Source organism: Falco rusticolus, chromosome 8, assembly GCF_015220075.1.
Source record: "Falco rusticolus isolate bFalRus1 chromosome 8, bFalRus1.pri, whole genome shotgun sequence".
NCBI lineage: Eukaryota > Metazoa > Chordata > Aves > Falconiformes > Falconidae > Falco > Falco rusticolus.
The window spans coordinates 19,700,645-19,727,259 of NC_051194.1; the positions used below are offsets into that span (position 1 = coordinate 19,700,645).

At 48.4% G+C, this 26,615-nt stretch overlaps 2 protein-coding genes across 5 annotated transcripts in view; one reads left to right on the forward strand and one right to left on the reverse strand.

Moving 5' to 3' along the window:
• PCDH12 (protocadherin 12) lies at positions 1 to 10,235 on the forward strand. 2 transcript variants are annotated; one of them, XM_037398518.1, is made up of 5 exons: positions 1 to 2,196; positions 2,761 to 3,106; positions 3,638 to 3,732; positions 4,676 to 4,827; positions 9,403 to 10,235. In XM_037398518.1, the coding sequence occupies exons 1-5, from the start codon at positions 200 to 202 to the stop codon at positions 9,765 to 9,767; spliced, it is 2,955 nt and encodes a 984-aa protein (XP_037254415.1). In that variant the 5' UTR covers positions 1 to 199; the 3' UTR covers positions 9,768 to 10,235. The 2 variants fall into 2 exon arrangements, with proteins under 2 accessions (XP_037254415.1, XP_037254414.1); XM_037398517.1 differs by having other exon boundaries at positions 1 to 3,106.
• DELE1 (DAP3 binding cell death enhancer 1) overlaps positions 9,405 to 26,615 on the reverse strand; it is a 20,536-nt gene continuing 3,325 nt past the window's right edge. For 2 of the 3 annotated variants that reach the window (XM_037398520.1, XM_037398519.1), the window contains 8 exons: positions 22,143 to 22,198; positions 20,438 to 20,531; positions 19,590 to 19,732; positions 18,673 to 18,831; positions 17,666 to 17,758; positions 14,067 to 14,223; positions 13,554 to 13,812; positions 9,405 to 9,779 (listed from right to left, as the gene is read on the reverse strand). In XM_037398520.1, the coding sequence (XP_037254417.1) occupies positions 13,562 to 13,812; positions 14,067 to 14,223; positions 17,666 to 17,758; positions 18,673 to 18,831; positions 19,590 to 19,732; positions 20,438 to 20,531; positions 22,143 to 22,198 (953 nt within the window). In that variant the 3' untranslated portion in view covers positions 9,405 to 9,779; positions 13,554 to 13,561. Of the gene's footprint in view, positions 9,780 to 10,743; positions 10,882 to 13,553; positions 13,813 to 14,066; positions 14,224 to 17,665; positions 17,759 to 18,672; positions 18,832 to 19,589; positions 19,733 to 20,437; positions 20,532 to 22,142; positions 22,199 to 26,615 lie in introns of all 3 variants that reach the window. The other variant, XR_005105918.1, reaches the window with a different exon arrangement.

Below are 26,615 nucleotides of genomic sequence, written 5' to 3' on the forward strand. Positions count from 1 at the left end.
TGGCTGCTGCTCCCCGGCTGAGGCAGTGGTGGTGACAGTCCCTTCTGCTCCGGGCTGAGTTTTTCAGCCTGGGGAACAACTGGCTCTCCTGGCTGTCCCCTGATGATGGCAGCGTGGGGGACAGCCGCCAGACTCACGCAGGATTTTTTCTCCTTTCCAACCGGTGGCTGGCACCCACAGGACCTGGAGATGGGAGAGGATGCCAAGGATGTGCAGTCGCCGTAGGGACCGTTTGGGTATGCGGCGGCAGGCGGGCAAGCCCACAGCAGCGGGCCGGGGCAGTGGGGTGCTGGGCTTTGCCAGCATCATGCTGCTGCTGAGCCGCTCCGCTCTCCATCTCCCAGCCTTGTGGTGGTACCTCTTCCTCTCTGCCGATGCCCAGGAGGTGGCCACGTTCACGGTGCAGTACCGGGTGTTTGAAGAAGTGCCACTGGGAACGGTGATAGGGACGCTGGCTGAGCACTTTGAGGAGGGCGAGAGTGGCGAGACAGTGGATGCCTTCCAGCTGATGGAGACCCCCGGGAGGTTCCCACTGCACGTGGGGAGCAGGGATGGGGTGCTCAGCACGGCTGGGCGGGTGGACAGGGAGCAGCTGTGCCGGCACAGTGATCCCTGCTGGGTCTCGTTCGATGTGCTGGCCAACCAAAACCTGGCTCTGATTCATGTGGCTGTGCAAGTGCTGGACATCAATGACAATGCGCCACAGTTCCCCACGCCCGAGCTGGAGCTGGAGATGTCAGAGAGCGCATCCCTGCGGACGCGGATCCCACTGGATCGAGCCCTGGATGCTGATGCTGGCCCCAATGCCCACTGCTCCTACACCCTCTCCCCCAGTGAGCATTTTTCTCTGGAGGTTGTCTCCAGCTCTGATGGGACAAGGCATGCAGAGCTCATTGTCGTTAAAGAAGTGGACCGGGAGCTGCACTCCTCCTTCGACCTTGTGCTGACGGCTGCTGATCATGGGGAGCCACCAAAATCAGGTACCGCTTTAATTAAAGTAATTGTTCTCGACTCCAATGATAATAGCCCCGTCTTTGCAGAGAGCTCTTTGACGGTCGAGGTTCGGGAGGATGCTCTGCCCGGGACCCTCCTTGTGACGGTCACAGCCACTGACCCCGACCAGGGTCCCAACGGGGAGATCGAGTACAGCCTGAGCAGGCATGCACCCCTGGAAGTGCTAAACGCTTTCGGCATCAACGCCCGCACGGGCAGCATCTTCCTGAAGCACCCACTGGACTACGAGGAAACCCATGCCTACGAGCTGGATGTGCAAGCCCGGGACCTGGGTGCAAACCCCATTCCGGCACACTGCAAGATCCTGGTCAAAGTCCTGGATGTCAATGACAACGCTCCTGATGTCCATGTCACCTGGGCCGCGCGGGCGCCTGTGCTCTCGGAAGCGCTCCCCAAAGACAGCTTCGTGGCTCTGGTGACGGCCAGCGACCCTGATTCGGGAAGCAATGGGCAAGTGCATTGCTCCCTCAGTCAAGGGTACGAGCACTTCAGGCTGAAGAGGACCAACAGCCACAGCTACATGCTGATGACCAACACCACGCTGGACAGGGAGCTGCGTGCCGAGTACAACCTGACGTTGGTGGTGCGGGACCAGGGTGACCACTCCTTGGCCGTGCTGAAGCACCTCACCATCTGCATCAGCGATGTCAATGACAATGCCCCCTCCTTCGAGAAGGCTGCCTATGAGGTTGCTGTTGCTGAGAACAGTGAAGCACCTGCCTTCTTGCTCACGGTCTGTGCCACTGACCCTGACCTGGATTTCAACGGGAAAATTACGTACAGCATCCCGGACTCCTCTGCTTTGGGTCTGGTCTCAATTGACCCCACCACTGGGGATGTTTTTGCCCTCCAAGCTTTTGATTATGAGCAGGAGAGGAGTCTGGAGTTCCTGGTGACCGCTGAGGATGGTGGGCATCCCCGGCTGGCATCCAACGTCTCCATCAGGCTGGCTGTGCTCGACCGCAATGATAACGCACCTGTCATCACCACGCCAGCGCTGGTGGGAGGCACAGCTGTGCTGTCCGTCCTGGTCAATGCAGAGACGGGGTGCTTCTGGGTGGTCCCTGGGAATGGGAGCACCCAAGGGACTGCAGCAGTGACCAATGTGTCATGTACCAGCACTCCCTTCCTCTTCACCATCGCGGCCAGGGATGTCGACTCTGGTATCAATGGGGCTCTCCGGTATGATCTGGTGGGTGGGGATGATGCTGGGCTCTTCATCCTGGACCCGTTCCTGGGGCAGGTCTTCCTCAATGCCAGCAACGCCAGCAGCCTTGCTGGCAGCGAGCAGGAGCTGGTGGTCCGGGTGAGTGACAAGGGGGACATCCCCCTGCACAGCCTGGCTCGGGTCCACTTAGTTTTCCGGCATCAGGGGGCATTCTCCAAAATCTCAGCCCAGGATCCCAGCTGGCTGAGCCCGTACCTGGTGGTCTTTATCTGCCTGGCTGCTGTCCTGGGCGGGTGCCTTCTCCTTTTGGCTTTAACCCTGTCCTTGCGTAAGAAGGAGAAGAAGGACGGCATGGCATACAACTGCAGGGAGGCAGAGGATGCCCGCAGGCAGCAGCAGCTCAAGAAGCCGCACAGGCAGATCCAGAAGACCGACATCCACCTCGTCCCGCTGCTCCGGGGCCGGCCCCAGGAGGCTGAGCTCCCCCGTCCCTGCCAGGAGGATCTGCCCGGCACAGCTGCCCCTGTGCCGGGGGGTTCCCCACAGCCTCCCCTCCACCTCACCCCCACTCTCTACAGGACCCTGAGAAATCAGAGGACCCAAAAAGACTCAGATGAGCAGCAGGGGACCTTCAACCTGCCCATCCTGCAGCGTCGACCATGCCAACCCCACAGACAGAAAAATCCGTCGAAAGATGCTGTGAGTCCCCCAGATGCACCACCGCACTGCAAGAGCTTGGTGAAGCCACTGCAGGGGCCCGCGGGACAGCCCCCACTGCCACCCAGCAAGCCCGTGGGTGCTGGGGGACCTGGGCAGCCACAGCCCCACCAGCACATCCTCAGGAGCCTGGTCCGGTTGTCACTGGTGGCACTGGCGGAGCAGAGCCCCACTGGGGAGTTTGCGATGGAGTCGCCCCCGGTGCAGGTAGGGGCTGCCCTGTGTGTTGCTGAAGGTGTGCACCCCTTCCCCTCCCCCCAGCCCCCCAGCCCCCCAGCCCCTGCCCCAAATCCTTCCTTGCCCAGGTCTTGCACACTCTGGGGCGGTGGGAATGTGCAACCTGATGGTCTTTGGTTTTCTCTTCTCCCAGCCCTGGGCAGAGGTGCCCCAGCAGCAGGGGCTGGGTAGGACCAGTGGCCACCCCACCACGGGCAGGGTCTCCTCACACCCACCAGGACACCCCAGGAGCTGGGGTGGAGGATGGCTGTTTCAGGGAGAAGGGGACAACCCTGTGCCCGCTTCCCCCGGGAGGGAATGGCCGGCAGAGACCGCGCAGGGGAGGCACGGGGGCCAGGTGGGCTGCCCAGCCGCTTGTTTTTCCCCCTGCATGGGGATGCTGGGCCATCTGCGGGAGGAGGAAACGCTATAAAAAGGCCGGGGGGCTCGGAGGGGACGTCCTGGCAGGAAGCAGCTTGAGTGGCGATCGTCGGGGCTCAACAGGCTTTTCCTGCCTTACAGCAAATCTCCCAGCTGCTCTCCCTGCTGCACCAGGGCCAGTTCCAGCCCAAAACAAACCACAGGGGAAACAAATACACGGCCAAGAACGGCAGCAGGTAAGGCTGGCTCTCAGCCCTCCCTTCCCCACGCCCCGTGTCCCTGTGTCTCTCCTGCCCCTGCCAGCCCCACTGGCCCTAAGAGCCTCCAAGGGCAGGAGACACCAGGGCAGCACACAAGGCAAAAACCTTGTCCCCAGTTTTGCTGACCTGAGACTGGGGATGTAGGTCCTCCCTTCAGGGGATGGATGTGCTCCTCTAGTCCTGGCTCCCCGTTGGTATCCACCTCCCTCCTAGGGCTGCTCTTTGCCTCCTCCCTGGGGCGAGGTCACCTGAGCTCCTCCATGGCCACGGACCATCTGCCTGCCCTCACCAGGGGAACACCAGTGTGTTCAAGTGCGATGGAGAGGTGCACTCATGAGCACAGAGGGTCCCAGCTTTGGAGGCAGCAGCACAAGGATGAGTTTTCTCTTGTCTCTGGGTACTTTCTTAGAGATGCTGTTGCCTGGTGACAAGTTTGGGGCATCTGTCCCTGTGCCAGGAGGCTGGTGAGGGAGGTGCTGCTAGCAGGGATGGGAAGGACTGAGAGATCCCAACTGTGTGCTGACGGTGTTCCCAGAGACAAACTTTATGGTCTTTATGGTGTTGGTGTCTCTGGGTGAATGCTCCTGAGGATGCCAGGGCTTCACCACCGCCTTGCCATGTCCCCCTGTCCTCACCTGCCCAGGTCATGGGCAGACAAAGCTTTCACCACCTTTCTCATCATCATTTCAATCTGCTGTTTAAAAAAACCCAAACCACCAAGTAAAGCCAAAACTCATTAATTGGCGGGGACTGAAATGATTATGCCATTGGTACTGTAAATGATGCACGGAGAGGATGCCCACACCCCACCTCTGGGCCAATTTGTGGGGGATAAAGACAACCACCTTCCCAGTAATCGGTGGCGCGGGGTTGTGCTGAGAGCTGAAGTGTGACTTGAGTGCTTTGGTCCCTGCGGCAGGGCCGCGGGGCTGGACACCGACTGCCTGAGCACGAAGGACAGCGGGCACGGCGAGAGCGAGGCAGAGGACCGCGATTCCGAGAGTGGGTTTGAACTCTCCGTGCAGCAGCTGGTGGGAGAGGAGCTGGAGACCCTCCTGGAGCCGCAGGCAGGTGAGGTGCCCACGCGGCTAGGAGCACACTGGGGCTGGTGGGGGGGCTCCAACAGCGGGATCTCCTCAAATGACACACTAACCCCACTTCAGAAGATAAACCTGGCTGGCTGCAGCGAGCCGGGGCACACCGGCTCCTAGGGGGGCCTCTGACAGTGGCAGGTGCCGGGACAGCATGTATGGAGCATCCTATGCTTTTGGTACCAGGCAGTTTTACAGCAAAGGGTCTTGCTGAGCTTTGCGTTGGACTTCTTCATGTTTAGTGGCTCTCGGTAGCTCCTTCCTCCCACGGATGTATCTGCTGTTGTTTAGCTGATTTGTGAGGTCGGCCTCTGTCACTGCGGAGGGGTGCAGTCCAGTTCAACCATGTGCTGTGCTGACCCGAGACCCTTCATTTCATGGTCTCCTAGTTCATGCAGAGTGGGAAAGGGGAAGAGTTGTCCTTGTCAAGTCCCTGGAGATGTTATACACCCTTTGAGCACCATCAAACTCTTGTTTCCTACCAGGCTGAACCAGTCCAGTCTCCTCTCCTGTGACCAACCTGTTACTAATTTTAGTGTATCTTTATTGAGATGTGGTGACCAGAAATGTGTGCAGTGTTTAGGGTACATCTACACCAATGGTCTAAGGTCTTCTGGTTTGTTCTTCATTCCTGTTCTGCCCAAGCTCCATGCTGAGCTCTGTTGCTGTTCATGGTGACTCCCAAATCCCTCCTCTGCGTGATGGGGGTGTCATCAATACGTGACATGTCACCCCCCATGAGAGTTATTCAACAGCTGGTGACTCAGAAATCCACCAGCCACTTTTTGCTCATGGCACTCAGTATTATCAGCAACTCTCCGCTTTTATGTTGTTGGGTGCTTTAGTGGAGTCAACACCAATGCCATCCACTTCTCCATGTCATTTATCACTATGTTGAATGGATACTCTGGGACTCCACTAATGACTTCCCTTTGTGGGGGAGATTATTCAGTCCTACCCTCGCTTCTCAAATATCTATTAGTCCCTAACAGAACCTGGCTGCTAATTCAGGGACAGCTCAGGTCCCCTGCGAGCCTGGCTGGTGCTCTTCTGCAAGCTCAGGTGTCCTCTGTCAGCCAGGACTTTTCACCTCTTCCAAAGATGCCAACAAATTTGCAAAACGCAATTCCCCACCCTGCAAATGCCATATCAGTTCTTGTCTGAATGGCAGGCACTCTGCTATTGGCTGAGTCTCGCTTACAATGATTTCTACGAATCTGCCTGCACCAGATTCACCTTCATGCGCTTAAAAACTTATGTCACAATTTCTACCTTCCCTTCCTCTGATACCATATTCATTTGCAGCAGTAGTTAATGAACAGCAGCTAATAAACCAAGCAATTTCATATCCGAGTTCCTCTAGCACTCTGGGGTGAATACCATCTGGGCCTGACATTTCCTACATGTTCCTTTTATTGATTTGTTCTAAAAATCTCTTCTACTGGTATTTCAATTTGAAAGAGTTGGGCTGACTCACGTCCTGTAGCAGAAATTTCATTGTGGAGCCTCTGTGCTCCTCCACAGCAAGAGGAACTCATTTAGGTTTGCTGCTGGGGTTGTTTTAATTCCAGAGTTGAGCATTTGCTGTGCTCTTACTTAGAGGGAGAACCACACTGCCTCTCTCCGTTTGCCTTCCTGCCCTTTTATGCTAGTAAGGAGCAAACAAAGGAAACGAGCTACAAGATTCCTCAGATTTAAAGCTCCCGCAGCCAAAAGCAGGGAGCAGACAGGCTGCCCAGCTCCATCCCATGGGTATACTGACATGCGCTGGCCCCAGTAAAGGGACTGGTGGCCCTGCTCAGCATGTCCATCCAGATCCAGTCCTGCCCAGACAGGCAGCATCCTAGAAAATCTGTGCTCTGGTGAGACATATCCATGAAGTGCCATCTCCCATGTTTCTTGGATTTGATAGGACACCCCCCCCACACCTTTTGCCAAATTACTGGAATTTCACAGTGACCACCAGTGGTGCGTGCTGAGGCTACGCTAGTGTGGTGCACCGGACATGGCAAAAGTGGCTGCCCTGTTTCAGTGGTGAAAAACCTTCACCACGAGCCCGGACCTTCCCAAAAAGGCAAAGGAGCGCAGACAAGGGAGCTGCTGGACTCCTTCCTTCTCTCCCAAACACAAACAGAGAAGCCGACCTGCATCCTGAGCGAGGAAGGAAGCGCTGCTTGCGTTCAGGAGTACCCTGACAGCTGGCTGAGGCTGGCTGGGCCTTTGTGCTGCTCGCAGCGGGGGCACTGCGCCGCTCATCTGTCCCAGCCAGTGCTCGGGTTGTTTATGCTGTGAGCATCGAGCTGTGGGCTGAACGCTCAGCACCGTCTATTAACACCTCTCTCTCAGCAGTGAAACGGCGTGCTCGCAGCAGCAGATGAGAGATATAACTTTATTGATTATAAAAACGACCCCACTCCCGAAACACCATTAAAATAAGGCAGTAAAGAGTTATTAGTCAAATTAAACATACCTAATTACAAGGTTTCATGGTCACAGGGCCATCAGCCCACTGAGTGTTGGCTCTCCCCACAGCGAGCAGGCTACTGTGGTGCCCTGCTCCAGAGCTGAAGCATCAAAATATTCAGAGAATGCAGCAGCAGCTTCCTGCAGACTGAGGAGAAGAGAAATGTGGATGTTTTAGAGCAAAAACATGAGACTTCAGCACGCTTGGGAGATCTCTTAAGGAACAGTCACTGCGACTGAAAAAATGTTGAGACTGCAGAAAGAAATCCTGGAAGTTAAGCAACACAAAAGTATTCTGGGGCTTCAGCTCAAACAGAAATCTTAAGTGATGTGTCTGCCCTTCTCTACTCACCAGGTTTGAATCCCGGCTCTCATCCCCATCCCACCCCAGAACACAGCTGTTTTTCAGAGAAAAAGGATTAATTACTTAGCTGGCTGAGGAAGGCTCTCATCCCCATCCCACCCCAGAACACAGCTGTTTTTCAGAGAAAAAGGATTAATTACTTAGCTGGCTGAGGAAGGAGACTCGTCTCAGTGACTGACTAGCCACAGACTGAGGACCATGCGTCCCAGGCTCTGGCAGGGTATTGATTTATCTTCTGGAAGCAGCACAATAAGTGCATTAGAATGGGGACCCTCCTTTCACAGGTCACTTTGTAAGTCAGAGCCACATAATTATTACACCACCACCAGCTCTTGCCATCTGACTGGGACTGTTGTGTTTTGTTACCAGACACCAGTTAATTGTTTTGCTGCTCTCTGACTCAAAACGTTTCGCCAACCTGATGGTCGCTTTGAACCTCCCAGCGGTTCTGGGTTATGCTTTGGAAATGGAGTGATGTGGGGCTGGAAGGCAGCGTCTGTGCACCACATCACGGAGTCTTGTTTACCAACTGCAAAGCTCTACCTTAAAAAACAAAAACCCTCGTTTCCTTTCCTGCCGTCTGATGAGGATGCTATTCCAGGCTCACCCTGCTATGGGGTCCTTCCTTTAATTTCCAGTATATGTTTATTCATGGACAGTTATAATCACTTCTTTTGCCAAAACTATTTTAAGCATGAAGATTTCCTTTGTCGGTGCTTATCTCATCAAAATAACGACAGGTTGCAGTCAGAACCCCAGTGAGCATTTGCTTCCTTAGGTGAAGCAACCCCTACCTCTCAGGGTGTCCATCACATAAGCCTGGACTCACTCCTGTTTTCATCTCAGAAGTTTTCTCTGCACTTCTGTCTTTCAGAGCCTCTTTCCTATGGATGGGTAATCAGATTTGTATGTAATACCCCTAATCAGATCTCACCAGACCTAGTAACAATACCACGAATATATCTTCATGCCGACAGGGAATACCTTGACCAACATATTGTATGATTTCATTTGCCCATTTCAGGGAAGAATCACATTACTGGCACACTAACGAGCCCGCAGCAACACCCACACCAGGCTCCCACTGCTCCTCATCTGTTTCCAATTGATGAACAACTACTTTATAGCTCAATTTTTTGTTACTAGTCTTCAACCACCCAGCTGCGCATTTTATAACCCAGAATTTCATTCTACTTCTGTTATTATTGTTTTTACAATAACCCCTTTCTTTTTGGTCTCAATATGCCTGCTTACAGCAAATTCCCACCCTAGAGCGACCCTTAAGGGAAGTCCACTAGTGACCTTCTTTCTGTCCAATACTTCCCCCTTGAAAGCTTTCCATTGTCATCTCTCCTTTAGCCAGTCCTAAACCCTCACTTTCTAGGGCTTTGCTAACAGTTTAGTGAAGTGCCACTTGAGGCTGCAACAAATGAGAAAGCAAAGTGATCCTAATGGTTATTACATTTAAAAAATCCCCCACAAACAAACCCAAAAAGCACAGTAGTTTTAAACCACTTCTAGTTTGGTTGATTTTTTTAAGCTTCTGGTTTGAAAAATGCTGCTGGTAGCTTATCTCTAGACCTGTTTACAATCGGTCCTCTCATAGCTGATTTCAGGAAGCCTCCTCGTTTCTCAGCATTTTTAAAAAATTCTTCTTTTTCTCTTTTCTCCTGTGGTCTCCTCTACTCCAGGTCTCACCAACAGTTCTTTTGTTTTCATTCCCTCCAGAGCTGGCCCTCAAGAGGCTGACGGCTGCTGACCCAGCATGGGTGGCTCGGCTCTCCTTGCCACTCACCAGTAATTACAAGGACAACGTCTTCTCCCCTGACTCTCCGCATTCACCTCAGGATGAGGAAGCTGCAAGGCAGGAGAAACCAAGGACCTTTGAGACCTTTGGCAAAGGTGCTGGGGCTGACTCAAACGCTGCTGGGACAAGACTGGCCAGCACTTTCCTTTCAGAAATGAGCACCCTCTTTGAAATGATTTTGTCCCAGAAGGTCCAAGTCCACAATGAAACAGGCTCGGGGCTTCTGCGGCAGCTATCGGCACACGGGAAGAGCCTTGGACTGGAAGACAGCGCTCCTGTTCTGTAGGCAGCTTGGCAGCTGTGATAAGGAGATAAGAGTCAGACAGAGCTTCCTTCTGCATTCGGGGTGCACACATGTGCTTTAACAGGGTCATTGTATTATCCTTATCCAGGCTGATCACACAGGCACATTTCTTCCTTTGCCTCATGCCATCAAATTGCTCCATCACTGATTTCACCTTGTTTAATTCCCTTCTACCTGCCTGTTCTTGCCTACCTAGCTTTCCTCTTCTTCCACCTTACTATCACACTCAAGCCACACAGCAGCAAAGGGCCCTTTTCTCCCAGGGCAGGCTGATTGAGGGGATGGGGGTTGTTAGATTAACCACAAGCACAACACAGTCAGCTACATCCACACGATCATAGTGCACCACAGACGATAAAATATTGCAGTCATGGACTTTGCAATGTGCCGCAGAGTTGGGCTCCAGGATCTCAGTTCTTATTTAAATAAAATTGTTTTTTTCTAACACTACCATCTCTGGAACAAGGTGCAGTATAGCTGATGTAATGATGTGTCGTCTGCAGAAAGCCTGAAATGGCAACTCACAAAGGAGACACCTGCCTGTTGTCTCCCACTGATACAGCTGGTGGGGTTCTACCACTACGAATGTGGCATTTTGTAAAACTCCCCAAAATCAGCACTAGCATCTCTCCTACGGCTGCATTAGGTGCCCACAATATCTTTCTCCACACTCTCTTTTGAGGCCATTGGATTTTGGAGCATAGTCCTTGCCCAGAAGCAGACAACAGATGGCTGGAGCCTGCCAAAGGTAACCTGGGAAAAGGGAAGCGTAAAAACACTGTTTTGCAATATTCAGCCAGAAGCTTCAACCATATTATGTTTTTTTACTTTGATCTGCATGTATGTGAGCTATAAGACAGTTTTAGGATAATAGCATGTGTAGGGAAACAAAGACACAGATATTAGTAACAAAGGAAGAAGCACACAGGTGGTGTTAACCAAGGGGATTTGCACTCACAGAGAACGGATAAGACAACAGTGGCATAAGCATCTGGAGTGCATCTGTAGGCTTACGCAGCAGTGCACGGATGGCAGGTAAGTGCTTCTGGATCGTGCACACATAGGACTCTTCTGTACCATAATTTGTGTCTTCCAACTGTGATACAAAACACCAGAACAAATTTGGGGCATGTGGCAAAGTGGCTGTACAGGTGAGAGAGAGTCGGGCTGTGGGAATGAGGGTAAGCCATCACCTCCGCTGCTAGCAGCGCACGATGTCATTGCTTGCTACAGTGACTACAAAAGCGAGGCTGAGAAGCGACTGCCAGCCCCTCCTCTGCTTGCCTTATCTTCACCATCTTTACATTAAAAATACTGCACTGACTTCACCACAGATACCACCGTTCACAACACAGGTTTCTCCAAAGCTTATCTGCTCCTGGTGGGGCTGCCGCATCAGGTGACTTTTGGGTGATATTTTTGGCTTTCATTTTGCTGTTAAGTTGAAAAAGAACAGGCAGCACAACCCAGCAGATATGATCCTGGAGCATCCCGAGTGTCCTACCTGCGCTCCTTTTCCATACACCTAGAAGTGACAGTGCCCTGCTTTTAGCGTGTACACACACAAACCACAGCAGCATACAATTATACAGATAATTTAAAGCAGAGTAAATGGGAAAGTTATCCCTTTTTGCTGCTCTTGGGACCAAATGACAAAAGCAACAGAGTAAGATTTCCCAGGTAGACTCTTCAATATCCAAAATATCCATTGTTGAATTTGGAGCTTCCAAAGAGCTTTACAGATGACCCCACCTCTGGCAATAAATGACACTGATGGGTTTGCCCGAGCTTGCTTATGCTGCTGCGCTGCTAACAGAAATATCTTGCTGTTTTGTTTCACAAACAAAACAGGCTCTTGCACCAAAACAATGACAATGAGCCAAATTCTAACTGAGTTGCAGCTGTGCTAACCACGAGGGAGGCATATCTATGACTGTGAGGAGATGCAGCCTTATGAGATTCCTCTGCATCTTGGGAACACACAGAGGACAAATACACAGCAAAACCTCACATCTTCCTCTGGAAATTTGCTTTGATGTGCCTGTCAAAGGACAATCTTTACACAAAAATACATTATAATAAGCAGCTTAAAAAGGAGACACATTCTTCTCTCTTGGTTCAACTTCCTGATTCTGCAAACTGCTTTCAGCCCCCCCAACACCTACCCCGTCCTGTCCTGACCAATGCGTAAGCATGCTGTGGATTATCACAGAATAGGAAATCCACCCGAGGAATTTCCTGCTACATGTATCCTGCTTGATAAAGGAAATGGTCTAAGAAAGTTTGGTCTGAGCAGAAAGAGAGACCAGAGTAAGAAGAACAATCAGATGTGTTGAGCTCTGGCTGTGCCCCTCCCTTGCTAAATGGAGACCACAGCAAGTTCAGGATGGGGCCATTGCCTTTGTTTTTCAGAGTCTGATCCACACAAAGCACCAGAGCACCATGGCTACAGGAAGCTGGGCAGTTTGTACAGATGCCCTTGAACCAGTTTAAACTGGTGTGGACAAATGTCTTTTTCCGGATTCAGCTGCCCCAGTGGAAGAAATTATCATACCAGCTGCTTGCCGCTGTCTGCCTGACAGTGGTTACTGCCCGCTGGGAGCATCCCTTATCCACTTCAGCGAAAATGAGCTGGCGTGCTTAGCAAACATGTACAATATAAATTTTGAAGCAAACCTTGCTCATCGTGACTCAAAGGGGTGTACCCATGGGAGCAGCTCGCTGCCAGAGCCGGAGGAAAAATAACTGGGGGCCGAAGGACACTGACAATGGTGCGGGATGGCTGAGGACAGCCATTACTCTCACTAGTACAGGTGGATCCATAAGCAATAGCCCACAAAAAAACTGTGCCCTAATAACCACAATTCACTGTCTTGCTTGCACAGGTTTGAAGGCAGATTAAACTGCCACAACAGCCAGGCAGAGACAAGCTGGTAGCAGAGCTGCTGGGGGAACAGCTAGCCTTGAAGTGAGATCAAATTGCCTCAGAGGTGGAGACCAGGCCCATCACAGAGTTACCTGCCTGTCGCAGCACTCTCCAAACCAGCCAGCTGCAACAAGGTCTTTTACCATCTCATACCAACATACTCTTCATGCCAGTCCCTCTGCTGCCTTCTCCTCAGCCAGGGCATGCAGTATCTCTCTTCTCTCTGCTTCTTCCTCCTCCCTCTTCCTTGGCTGCCCAATCACTTCCCAGAACCACCCACAGCTGCACCTTGTCTACATCAGCCAACCCACCGCCCCTGAAGCCAGCCCACAGCTGTATGTTATCAATATTAATTAACCCAGCTTCATTCCTCTACAATTCCCCCTTTTTTTTCCTTTTTAACATTTCATACCTCATGTGTTTACCAATCATTACAAACTTTTTACAAATAAACTTTTCATATAGTCCTCTATAATTCCTCTACACCTGCCAACATCACTATATGGTGGCTTGCAAACCTCACTGGGGGACCATGTGCAAGATGTGCAGGGCTACTGAAATTATAGCCCCAAATCATATCACCGTGGCATGGTGGGAGTCCATACGTAGCTCTGTACAGAAATTAAGGAGCATACGAAACATCCCTGTATTGGAAGGTAGAGGGCTGGATGACACAGTGGCATAGGAGGTATCACAAGGTTTATTCTCAAAACCCTGCTATTTAAAAATGGCTCCTGTTCCATTAACAGAAAGCTTTTTCTTTCCACTCACTGCCAGCCCGTTTCCACCTCCACACAGACTAAGAAGAGCTGCCATCCCTTCTGCCTGCTTGTTTCACTTACCGACTGCTTTAGTAACAGCAGTGGTGGGGCTGCAAGCACTGCAGTTCCAGTGGCATTGCCCTGTTTCCGAGGGCATGTCTCCATCCTGCACCGCCGAGCACCATCATGTGGAGCCCGTCTGCGCTCCAGGAGTGGGGCAGGGCAGATTGTCTTGGCTGGGTGGCGTGGAGGCCTGCAGGCATACACTTAACAGCCCAGAAACAGGGGCTAGAGGAAGAAGTTCTCATTCCAGAAGAGAATGGAGGCTTTGTTCGCACATCTGAAAGTACATTAAAACAAGGTATTAATGACACATCATACGACGGGAACAGCTTCTCCACTTCAGCTCAACTGGAAATAGCTGGTAAGAAGTGGAAGAACTGAAAAGGACAAGTGCTCCCCTTCCCTGCAGTAAAACCGACTCCTTTTGCCATGGCCCTGTGTTACCCTTCCTCTGGCAATGTGGGCCCCACTTTTATGGGGTCACTGCTCTGTGCAGTCCCTCACACCCTCTTCCCCCACTGCCCACGGTACCTTCCACCTCCTCTTCTAACACTTGCAGTCTCTCCCAAGCGCTCCTGTTCCCTGCAGCAGCTGACTGTCGGTAGTGGCTCATTGCTTCTGCCAGGTTCTGCTGCACTCCGAGGCCCTTCTCATAGCAAACGCCCACGTGATACCTGCTTTGGGCATCCTAGCCACAGGAGAAAGCACAGCAATGAGCCCCACATGATGGAGAAGTGATGGCAGCATATGAAAGGAGAACAGAGAGTCTTTAACACCTTCTTTAAAGTTTAATGCTCTGTCTTTGGTCCCTCCCTTTAAAGTTTACTCCTCTATCCCTCAGACCTTCAGTAATTTAATCCCTTTCTCTGAGCACTTAGTGAAGCAGAATTTCTTACCAGCTCCTTCCTATTCCTTTCCAATTAAATTTGCTGATTTCCCTTCAACACCCAGGGCTGTGTCACAGGCACAAAAGAACAGCTGTCTCCACAGAGCATCTCGATTGTCTCAGGGGTCAGAGCTAAGAGGATTTGGGCAGCCTTGGCTGCACCCACATCCTGATCACACCCAAACTCTGCGCACGCCCTGTGGACTGCCCTATTACAGTTCACGCAGAAAGACTTGTAAAAACATAACAAACTCCACAGAGGTATTTGCTGCCAAGGGTGGAAGATTCCCCTTGGCAGCATCGGGCCTTCAACACAACAGTGCACCACTGTCTTGCTCAGCCCCGCCTAACTATATTCCAGAAGGAATCTCAACCAGCAGAAACGAAGTCAAGCAAAGAAGCACTTAAACTACTCAAATGTAACTGATGAGAATGAACTACAATGTAGAGGATGTCACTGTAGATGGGTCAGCGAAGCCAAATCCAAACCCGTCATATGTTTACATGTCGGCTGGGCACTTTATATTTGCAATCCAATGGGAGGGAGGAAAAGGGTCTCAGACAGTAAGAAAGCAAGATGATGGTCCCGAAGACATTGAAAAGCCCACATGGGTTAGTATTCACACAGACTTTTTCCAGCAAAAAAGCCAGTGACATAAAGAGTAAGACTGCCAGAAACGTGATCTAGACAAGGCTTTGCAAAAAAAAAAAAAAAAGAAAAGAAGAAAAAATAAAGAAAGAAAAAAGAAAGAAAATAAAGGAAAAAAGTAAGTAGCAAGTTTTAATAAAGCCATGAGAAAGGAACATATTGCAAGTGTTTCTGTCTGGGATGTAGTTGGTAGAGGAAAGTGAAGAACTCAGTGAGTGGGTGCTTTCGAAAATGTTGCAAGTCTCAGTTTATGACAGCAATAAACTTCTGTAGAGAGGAGATAAACATGTAGAAGGATTGGCACTTCAGATGTGACAAGAGACAGGGTTAAATTAGAAGTATTCCACTAGCTGTCTCTCATATGACGAACACCTCAAAGACAAGACCACAAGGAGAAAAGATCCCCAAATTCACATGTTATAAGTGACTACAATATGCTTTGAAACCTGAAGGTCAGACTCAGCTCACCAACAACACTCTTTAATATGTTTTTTATATTCTATGGTTGCATGCATGAAATAAAGGAGGATAAAAAGCGGTAACCGAAGTAGAATGCAGTTCTCTGAAGCATCATTATGTTTGCAAGAACACTTGTCAGAGTTCCCCCTCAGCTCTAGCACAGAGCAACAACCTGAGAGACAAATACTGAACCCATGACTTCTTGGGCCTTTTCCCCTTTTTTGGAGCTGTAGCTAAATGGTGCCATCCTTGCTTCACCCATATCCACTATTCTTTTAACCAACTAAACATAAATTCAAACTCCAGGGTAATGGGAAATGCACGTACTCATGGAGCCCTTCTCCCAGCAGAACGCGTGGGGTTCCATCCCAGGGCGCCTACGCACAAGCCTGCCACCAAAGATGAGGCTGTGGCTCCACAGCCAGCATCCAGCGGGAAGCAGAGGTAGGGAACGATTAGGTTCTGAGGACTGTCATGGCTGTGACCAAAACATGCCAAACACTGATCGAGTCAGGGGTGCCCCTGGGACCTGCAGTTACCTGACAGATTTTCTGTTGTTAAGGGCTTACCAGGCATTCTGTAAATGACAATCATCGATTTAATTAGATAATTCATTGTTATATTGTGCAGTATATGCATCGGACATCAGGCTGGAAGAAAGGAGTCAATGATGCAGCTTATGAGAGATCTTTAGCAGATTTGGAATTAAATACTGTATCGTGATGTCTGAGCTGCTGTGGCTAGTCAGGTCTAGTCCCACCAGTGATCTGACAGTGCTTGCATTCTTAAGTGGGTGAAAACTGATATGGCAAAGTTTGCAAGTGATGTAATGTCATTCAGAGTGATCAAATTAATAATAAAGAATTAACCAGAGAAGATCTCAGGGCAACACAATTACAGAGTCAACTTCGTGTTGACAAATGCCAAGTAGCACTTATAGAAAGAAATTTGTGTGTCACTGTGATAGTTCCCTGAAACCACCAAATCACTGCTCGGTGGCAGGCAAAAGGGCAAACGATATTAGGAATTATTGGAAAGAAATACAGAACAAAGCAGAGGATCTCGTTATGTCAGATCCCTGGCATACCTCCATCCTGAGTCAAGTTTCAGTCTAAGCATCTTAAAATGGTCAAAGGAGAATTAGAAAAACAGAGGGAAGACTGACAAGCAAAATGGAACAGCTTAACTATATGGAGAGACTAACTAAACCAGCATTCTGCAGCCTGCAAAAGAAATGACTCAGAGGACAAACTAAAGGGTGACAGAATCAGAAGTATTAGCCAGAAGAAGAGGGAATAGCTATTCATTATTTTCCATTACACAAAAGCTGTGGGAACTGAAGTTAAAATGAACAAGTTCTTCAGAAAAAACTGGCTATTACAATGCAGTGCAAGCTGAAAACAAGTGAACAATGTCACAGTGCTGTAAAGAAACAGAACTGTGGGATGCAGAAACCTGGCTGCAAGACATGGGATGTCATACTGCTACTCCTCTAAGTGCTGGTAAGGGTTTAGGAGCAGTGCTATGCCAAGATTGTGGCACTGCCCTTCAAAATAATAAGCCTGGGTCACTTGAAGAAAGTGCAAGCAAGGAAATTGTTGGGGATTGAGACAACATGATGTGTGAAGAGCAACTGCGACGACAGAGGAAGGCTGAATTCAAGTATTTACGTATGTTAAAGGTCCCTGCAAAGAACCAGAAACAGTCTTTTCATCCTCTCTATAGAAAGCAAGAAATAATGGGCCAGTTTTGAAGAACAGATTTGAGATAGACACAACAAAGTTCTCAACATGGAAGTAGTGAAAGAGGGTGTAGATGTAGGTGTATAGTGACTGAAGAGGGTGTAGTGCTCCATAATGGGAAACCTGTAAAATTATGTAAGATGAAGATAAGTACTGGTGCCGTAAGAACTACTCCAACCCAACAGAGCTGTTTCTACATTCATGTTTTGCAGGGTCTGTGCACCAGGGCCTGTTTCCTCTCCAAGATGCACCAAGGCTCCACTCTGCTTTCAGACTGTGTGGTAAAACCCTACACTTACTTACTCCCATTTCCAAGAAGCCTTGATATCTGCTACCTGTAACCTGCAATGATCCTAAATTGAGAACAATCAGAGCTTGCAAAGGGATTACTTACGCCATTCTTCGCTGCCAGCAGCAGGTACTTCAGACCTCTCTTCTCCTTAGGTTGCAGCCCCCGCATGTAGAACACTCCAAGATAAGCCTGGGCCTGCCAAAACCCACATGGTACAAATCAGCCAGGATTTTCCCTCTTAATTACTCCTATTCTTTTACTGATTTTGCAAGTTGCTCAGAAGCTGGGGTTACTGCGGCAAGACGAGTGTGCTAAGTACCCTGCTTGCTGTAGAGCCTGCTGAGAGAATGGGGGGGCTGTCCTAGAAAAAATCAGTCTGACATGGTAAACATGAAAAATCACATTTGATCTACAGAAGTCCACTATATGTGCAGTGAAGACCACCATACTAACACTCTAAGACCCAGAACATCGTTTCAAACTGCACTGTGGAAGTCAGAGTCAGAGAGTGGCTCCTACTTGTGAGCTGTCCGTAAGACACAGCAGATGCACTTCCTGGAACAGCGTGCTACATGAGATACAGTCACTGCCAGAACGACTGGTATTCGCAACACAAGATGGCACATGCCTAAATGCATCTCCTAAAGAGTGGGAAAGGAGGGCAGGGTACACAGATACTTGCGGATGAATCATCTTGAAAAGTCACAGATACAGAATGAGGATCTATTCTTACTTCAAGCACCTCATGGAAGTTCCTCCACCAATGTGACCTGTACTGTCAGAACTGAGGTGGAACACAGAGCTGCATTTTCAACTGTAGGTCAGTTTTCTTAAGCCAACGGTCTAACCTAGGCACCTAATCTAAGAGCCACATTAAAAAGCCCAACAGGAAAACAGACAACCAACACTGCTGGCACAGTGGGTACCTAGCTACCTCCCATGTGCAGGCAGAGCTGTCTCCCATACACCATCAGGAGTATAAATAAGTTGGAAGAATTTTGCTTCCAGTCCCACGCATGCTGCTTTCTAGGACGTCTTGTGGTTCAAATCCTTTAGACAGGGTTCTCTGCTGGCCCTCTCCTATGAACTCCCATGCTGTGGACACTAACCTCTGTAATCCCGGCCGTTGCAGCCTGCTCCAGGAAAGTCACTGCCTTCTGATGCCCGCCCCACTCATCTTCAGGTCTGTGGCATAAGAGGTATCTAGCGTAGCGGTACTGTGCCATGGGGTGACAGCTGCTGGCGGCACGGTAGTAATAAAAAGCTGCCTGGAAAAAGAGAAACACACTTGCGTGATTCAGGTAATATTTGCCCTCAAACATGGCATGACTCCCCTCTGGCCAGGATAAGCTTAACCTCTCTTGTCTAGATCTATCATAAGCTGCACATGCTTACCCCAGCAGCTCTCCCACACCTCTTCAGCAGAAGAACAGAGATTAACTGAGACAAGTGGACTGCAACTACACAAGAGCCCTCTAACCACCCTGCCTTCTCTAGTCAAAACTCCCCATGCTGAAGGGAGCAGCACTAGATCAACAATACCACAGCTCACCCTGTGCCAATGGGGATCTGCACAATTACTGGAACAAGCCACCTTTGCAGATCTTTCTGGCTACAGAAGGTGCTGCCTATGGCCAACACACACTAGGTGGCAGGCTGTAGTTAAGGTACCCAGACTGGATGGCTCGAGATGTAAAGAAGCTCTCGGATGTGCAGCGGTGTTTTAAATACAGTAACATGACAGGTTTCTCCTTGGTACTCTCCTGGGTGCTAGCAGCACAGACTGTGTACCTACGAGAAGACCTCAGAAGCTATGACAAAGGGGATTTCAGGAGCACATCTCTGAGGGGATCTATGACACTGAAGCCAGCACTGCAAACCCACAGTTTATATTATTTCCAGCATTTTCTAACAAGACTTCAGAGACTGTCACACCCATGCAGAAGGAGAAAAGCGCCTGTGCACCCAACATAACCCACCCTCCTGGTCTGTGCCGCACACATACAACTCCACAAGCCGTGGATACCTTTTCCAAGTCTTTTTCCGTGCCTCTGCCATGCTCGTAACACAGACCCACATTGAACTGGGCTTTGCTGTAACCTCGATCTGCTGCCAGTTTGAAGCAGGTATAGGCTATCCTGTAATGGCCCGCTCTCATACTTTCAATCCCTGAGGAGAACACAATGTAAAAACATGGGAAAAGAAAATGGACAGAATGCAGCCTCAAATGAAGCAACCTCCCCCACAGCTACCAGGCCTTCCTTGGCCCATGCCAGGTGCTCTGGTCCACTTCCAGCTGGCTCACCAACCCTCACTCCACAGGACCAAAGTTTCCATAGCAAAGATGGCAACGCTGCCTTTTAGGAATTTTTCTAGTCTCATTGCAAAGGATCACGGGCTAACGTATGGTTCACACAGAAGTGGCTCACATTTTTAGTACTGCAACTAGTGGTGTATACAGGGAAGGGACCTTTTTCTTAGATCATTGCATCTTCAGCTCTTCTTAGTGCTGCAATTCTGCAATTGCTTTTTCAGCTCGCCCGGAAGACCAAAATCTCAGATAATAAAAAAAGGATACAAGGATATGACAACTTGTGTTGCAAAAAAGAGAGATGGCTTCATTTCCAACTACAGATGTCAGGACAACAGTGCAGGCTTCACCCAAGCCTGGATTTAAATATGCTGATATAAATCAGGTGGCAGGATGGGACAAAGGGCAATAAATCTCTCAAAGCACAGTTGAAATTGCTGAAAGGAGGCTTCAGCTTGGGTATATGCCATCTCTGCCTTCACACAAGACCTGCAATGATTTGGAGGTCCTCCAAAAAGAGAAATGTGTGGTTTAAGGACAAAACAAATCCAAGTTCACATTACCGAGGATATTCAATGCAATGGAAATGTCGATCCGGAAAATCTGCTGCAACTGGAAAGCAGCTTCCTCTAAAGGCCCTCGCTGAGCTGGGTCACCCTAAGGAGTTAAAGAAGAAAGCTTTTAAGACAGCAAAAATATACAAACATTACAGGAGATTCTTTCTTGGAAACCAAGCAATGAGACACATTTATACTGTACTATAGTTATCAAGAGGATGATGTAATCTGGTGTCATGTATCCACAAAAAAATCTCCCTGTTCTACACAGCCATCTAGTCAGGGAAGCTGTATGGACATTGCTCGCCCCCGCTGTGGCCAGGGAGCTTGGCATAGCCTCTCTGACATCATCAGACCTTTCAGAATGTAGCAAATATCTGATACTACTCCTAACTCTCCCCTTCAAAAGTAATGCTAGCCCTTGTTCACTCTCCTGCATCATGTCAACAGCACAAATAGTCTCTGCCAAACACGCACTGACATATTTGTATATGCTTTACACAATTCAAGCTAAGCCCACGCTGTCAGATTACTGAACACTGCACTCTCCTAATAAAATCCTGCACCGCAGAGACAATGTCTTTTCTTTCTTAGTAATGAACAGCATTTTTTACATTACCACAGCTCTGGGAGGTGGGAGGAGGATTAGCCCGGCCTGAAGCTTTACCTTCCCAGCTTGCGAACAAATTTTGTGCCATCGAGTGGCAGCAGTGCACACTGCACAGGAGCTGAGATGCCTCTGCACTGGGGGAAGTCACGCAGCAAAAATGCCCCTTGTCACCCAGCAGCTCTGCTGCTCAGCCAGCACTCAGAGCTGCTCACAAGAGGGCAAGGCATGGACCAATGCCCCTCTTCTCCCAAGAGCCTCCTGAGGCTTGCTCCACGACTTATGAACAAGCTAGACTCTTCCTACGGCCCTGCAGAAACGGCACCTCCCAGGATGGGAAGCTCGATACTCACCCCCTCAGCAGATCAAGCAAATGCCTTTCTGGTGGGGGAGCATGACACTGCCATGTCAAAGTGAGGAATCCACTCTGTTAAATACTGAATTTACCTTCGCTCTGTTCACTGTGTCCTTGAGCAACTGCTCAGCTGACTGATTTTTAAAATGGGGAATTGTCTGCACCTAAGACTGAATTGCAAGGAATTAGCAGGTTTAATCACAACAAGAACAATAATATAATTTATAGCCTTGTGACTCTCAAGCTGATGTACTCTCTTCAAGCCCAAAGTGTCTTCCTCTCTCTAACAGACAAGAGCAGGTTCTGATTTGCGGCTTTAGGAGTGACACCACCTTCTTCAGTCATGGGTTGTCTGGTAAAAACCAAAATAGCAACAGCATGTAATCACCTAGTGAAAGATTGCACCAAAATGCAAATACCTAAGAACAGACTGGTGCTACTGGAGAGGTGGTTTTTTGTTGGTGGTTTGTTTTTTGGTTGTCCCCCCCCATTTTCTTTCAGTGCTTCTCTACTAGCACCCCTGTCACACGGACACCTTAAAGGACAGGGATATCAGTTTGTAATTCCTGGAACTTTGTTCTGGCTAAAGCACATCACATTTCTCTTCCTCCTGGCCCCTAACTGTGCAGGTTGGAAAACAGTCTTGCGTGAGTGGATTGCTCAGGCTGTGCTTGGGGTCACACTGAGACGTCTTCTTGTAGGGAAAGGGCCTCAGGTGCAGACAGAGGGTGCAAAAGATTGAATTGTACCTTTGTGCTGTGGAAGACTGGCCGCAAGCTTGAGCTCTCAGGGATCTGGAACTCCCCTACATTAAAGAAAACCAACCGAACACAAAAAGCAGAGTTAAGCAATGCTATATCTTTACCTCTTCCTCCTCTTCCCATCCTTTCTATCCCATGCTCTTTCCTAGAGGACTGATCACCCACTCAGTCAGGGACATTAAGAACAGAAGGAACACTGACCAGTCTGACCTTTGTTCAAAAGCAACCAAGTGCCACCTGAGTACAGTCCTGTAATCTGCAGCTGGCTAATCCGCCTCCTCCAGAATGGCCCCCAGTCTTGATCTGAAGACACCAAAAGGTAGAGAATCTCCCACTTCTTCTGAAGTTTGTTCCAGCAACTTGTAATCGCTGCTTTAAACCTCTGCTTCATTTCAGATTAAAATACAACTGGTTTCTGCTTCCAGACACTGGCTCTTCTAGCTTTTTTTCTTCTCTACTAAAAAGCCCATCCTCCATTTGAAAGTCCTGATAGGACTAATCAGCCCCTCTTGATTCATGTCTGTGATTCTAAACAGACTGCTGTTCACATCTTTCAACTGAAGTACTTTTCTGCCTGAGTTGATTAATTGTATGACTTTTTGCCACTATCCCTGAATTTTCAACATTGTTATTGAAGTGTGGATCCCCTCACCAGTATCACAGGAAGAGTAAAATTGCCTCCTTACTTGAATTCACAACTGCCTAGTTTGCACGTACCAGAACCGTGCTCCAGTTCCCACTGCCCAGGGCATCACACTGAGATCTCACGCTTAGGCACTTGCCTCCCTAGCTCCTTTTCCAGGTAATTTCTTTCCAGGGTACAGTTCTGCTTCTGCAAGGGGGTGATCAGATGTGATACTCTGGCTGCACTGGATGCAGGCTTTAGTTATCGCCCCAATATGACCCACTTGCTCATCACTGCCCTCTTAGATATGCTGGCACAACCACGTGTTCAGCCACTACCTGGCAAGTTTCAATTGGAATTATCTAACAAAAACACCTACAGCAAAATCTATGCCACAGAATTGTGCTGGAAGTGATTACACAGGCATTTATGTCAGCTACTCTAAGAGGATAGTGACCTCCAGCAAAGGGGATGAACAGGCGAGGGCTGACTGAGGCCAATTATTTTTAACCTGAATCACCGTAAGCAGCTGGATCCCACTGGGCACCTAACACCAGGTGCTGAAGCCTGGATCACTTCAAGCCAGTGCTGCTAACACAAGAAGTAGCTGTGCCCTCCCCATGTCTCCCTCACCCCCTCCCAAACAGTGTGGCTGTAGAGCAGGGAGCTAATAGCAGGAAAAAAATTCAGTCCTTTCGGGGGCCCGATTCCCCAGCTCCTGGCACTATATGGCTACACACATACTCATGCTGGCCCAGCGGCAGAAACAAGCGTGCAACAGGCAGGACTGCTTCTTGCGGTGCCTGCACTGTCTCACAATGCACATGAAGCCATGGCCTATGTTCCAGCTGCAGCCTCATTATTCCCAGATAAACAATTCCCCCCTGGCTGTACTGAAATGTGTTTTATCTGAACAAGCCCCACTCACCCAACAAGCAAGATCGCTATGGCAAACATGATTTCTATTCATCATTCCACCAAAAGTAATATAAGCTGTGAATTTATTAGTTATGCTTTACATTTATTTTCAGATCAGGCATAAAATTATCTGATCTTTCTCACTGTAAGGCTCTCTCTTGTTCAGGTATCTCCTCATGATGTAATTAGGTTTTTTGCCATACATACAACAGCAAATCCCATGAAAAAAACCTGACCGTATTAAAAATTCTCCCAGCTACTTGTTTAAACAACAGTAGTACGTTCACGCTTTCAAGAATCTTCACATTTTGCATAGACATCTACTCCCGAGTCAGAGATTCATAATTTACTCAGAAAACATGCTGTAATTTAGACAAACCATTACCCCATGAAAAATAAACAGAAACCAATTCAGCCTGCAGAACGACAGCCCCTCTACCACTGGAAATCCCTCCTTACTTAAATCCCAGTAATCTCCCCGGATTAGAGTTACCATTCCTGGAGAGCATAAGGTCATTTGGAAGAAAACGCAGGCACCAACAGAGCCTGATATCCAGTCCCATCTCCTGAAGGATGAGATAAATGATTTCTCTCGGAACTCACCTTTGAAGCTGGGCAAGACTCAAATCAAAACTCTTCATGAATATCATGATCTTTGAGACTCGCCCGTTTCAGGCACACAATCTAAACACAACACTTAGGCTCCCTCAGCACTAAACAGAGAAATGAAAGCATCCCTTGGTGGCAAAGAATGCCATCCTGCTTCAGCAGAATGAAAGAACCAGCTCAGATAATCTTCAGCCTATTGCTAATTAATACAAGTTCATGCCAACTGTTTATTTCTTATTTCCCAAAGAATGGTCAAGCTTCAGCAGAACTTCATAGGAAATAGGCTCTGAACAAATTTGTTGCTATATGGCACATACAGAACCATGTTCAATTATTCTTACGGTTGTATGTTTAAAGCACACAGAGGCTGGCAACACCACAGTTGGAATTTTCTGTGCAACTTTATTTCTACTTCTTCAAACATACGCTACGATGTAATATGACTATGCATCCTTTTTGCCATGCAATCTTGCAGCTTTCAGTGTACTGGATGCCCAATGCTCACATATTCAGCAGCTAATAAATATTTTGTATTTCCCCACTGTTCATCCTGTACTAATCAAATGTTGCTCAAAGCTAGCTCCAAATGAGGAATTAATAATCTTCTCATAGACAGTCTAGATTGCTCATCCCAAAACATCCAAACGCTTCACAAGAATGAATTCACAACAAGAGCTGGACAAAATCCAGGATTTCTGCCTCATGGAAAATTTTAGTGTTTCCAATTGGTTTCATTGTGCTTTGAAATGAAAACACACTGTTAAAATGTCCGTAATCTCAGAATTGAAATAACGAATTTTACAGTTCTGCCAGGGGTAAAATACAACTCCCCAGGGCAGCATTCAGCTGCTATAACACTGAGACTGGCTGTAATCACCTGCTCATTCACTATATGCCTTTAACTTTTGGCAAAAAAACCTTTGAATGAGGCATGAATTGCATGAAAAAAAATTGGACGCAATCATGCAGCTGAGGACTTACTGATAGTAATATGCAGAATGCTATTTAAAACAACTTCTAAATGATTTTCCTTAAGTTTTCTTTTTAAACACACAGAAAGTAACAGATTCTAGCATACTGTGGTATGTTAAAACTGGAATGGCTCATCTGCAAAGTCGGGATGTTTGGAGCCATCACAAAGATCTTTGCCACTTGAAGTAACAAAGTAGTTGACAGCAATAGCAATTTGTCACTGTACACATAGACCAGCACAAGCAATTCTGGAAATTAACTGAAACACTGAAAGAAAGGGTGAGGACATGGAATTCTCTCTAGAAGGTCCTTTGCCATTGCTGGAAACAACGACCTAGAGAAGTGAAGGTACATTCTGCTCCACTCCCGAGTTCTGGAGGTCTGTTCCCTAACGGCAAGACTTTGCTACCAGATCGCCCCGCGTCATCTGCCAGGCGCCTGTCCTTTCCTTCCTTCTGGTCTCCCCAGCTCCTTGCAATATGCATTCTGATTTAGACAGCCTCATTCTCTTTTGGTAGCTAAACACCAGAAAAGAAAAGAAAAGAAAAAACCCTAAACCTTAGGCAGCTTTTTCTGCAGAAAGCAAAACATACTCTGAGAGAAAGGCAACACCAAGGCATCACCAAGCTTCACTTTAAAACTTTCCATGGAAAGAATCACAGGACTTCTCACACTACAAAACTATGCACTTTTTTAGACTTTTCAGTGAAAATTACTGAATCTCTTCACCCTGAATTTTCTCAATAAATTCCCATAAAATGAATGCACAGCATAATGTGAGAATGTAACCTGAGGACTTCTGTATTAAGCAAAATCAAATTATTTCTGACATACATTATCTCTGACAACTGACTGATGCTTGGGCAGAAAGGGTAAGGAACAGGGATTATAAAGTCACACTTTTCCTGGCAGAACTTTCCAGCAATCAGCTGTTCTGTGATCTTCTAAGCAGGAGGTTTTGGCTGGACCAATTAAGTCTACACAAATGTGTAATTTTACCTAATCACTTCTTGGCACCCATTTATACTTCTGGCCTGTAGCAGAGTTCTACAATTTACCTGTGCACTGGCCAAACAGGTACCGTCTTTTGCCTTTTTTTCAAACTTGCTACCTGATCGTTTCTGTGCTGCCTATTAATATGTATATTATGAAAAATATTGTCCCTATTCACCTTCCCTCAACACTTTTAATTTCACAGAGCACGAGCACACCCTCTACTGCTTCTTTTTTAAGCTGAAGAGTCAGTCTCTATTTATATGTAATTGTCTCCTTTTCTATGTCATTTTTGTTACTGTCTTTAAGGCAGAGCGTCTTTTCCTTCAGTGTTCAAGATGTGG

Bases quoted from the DNA above. Each gene is read 5' to 3' on its own strand.
- PCDH12 (XM_037398517.1), top strand. From the start codon at position 200: ATGCCAAGGATGTGCAGTCGCCGTAGGGACCGTTTGGGTATGCGGCGG. The intron at 3,107-3,637 runs GTAGGGGCTGCC...CCTGCCTTACAG, and splicing joins TGGAGTCGCCCCCGGTGCAG to CAAATCTCCCAGCTGCTCTC. The intron at 4,828-9,402 runs GTGAGGTGCCCA...CATTCCCTCCAG, and splicing joins CCTCCTGGAGCCGCAGGCAG to AGCTGGCCCTCAAGAGGCTG.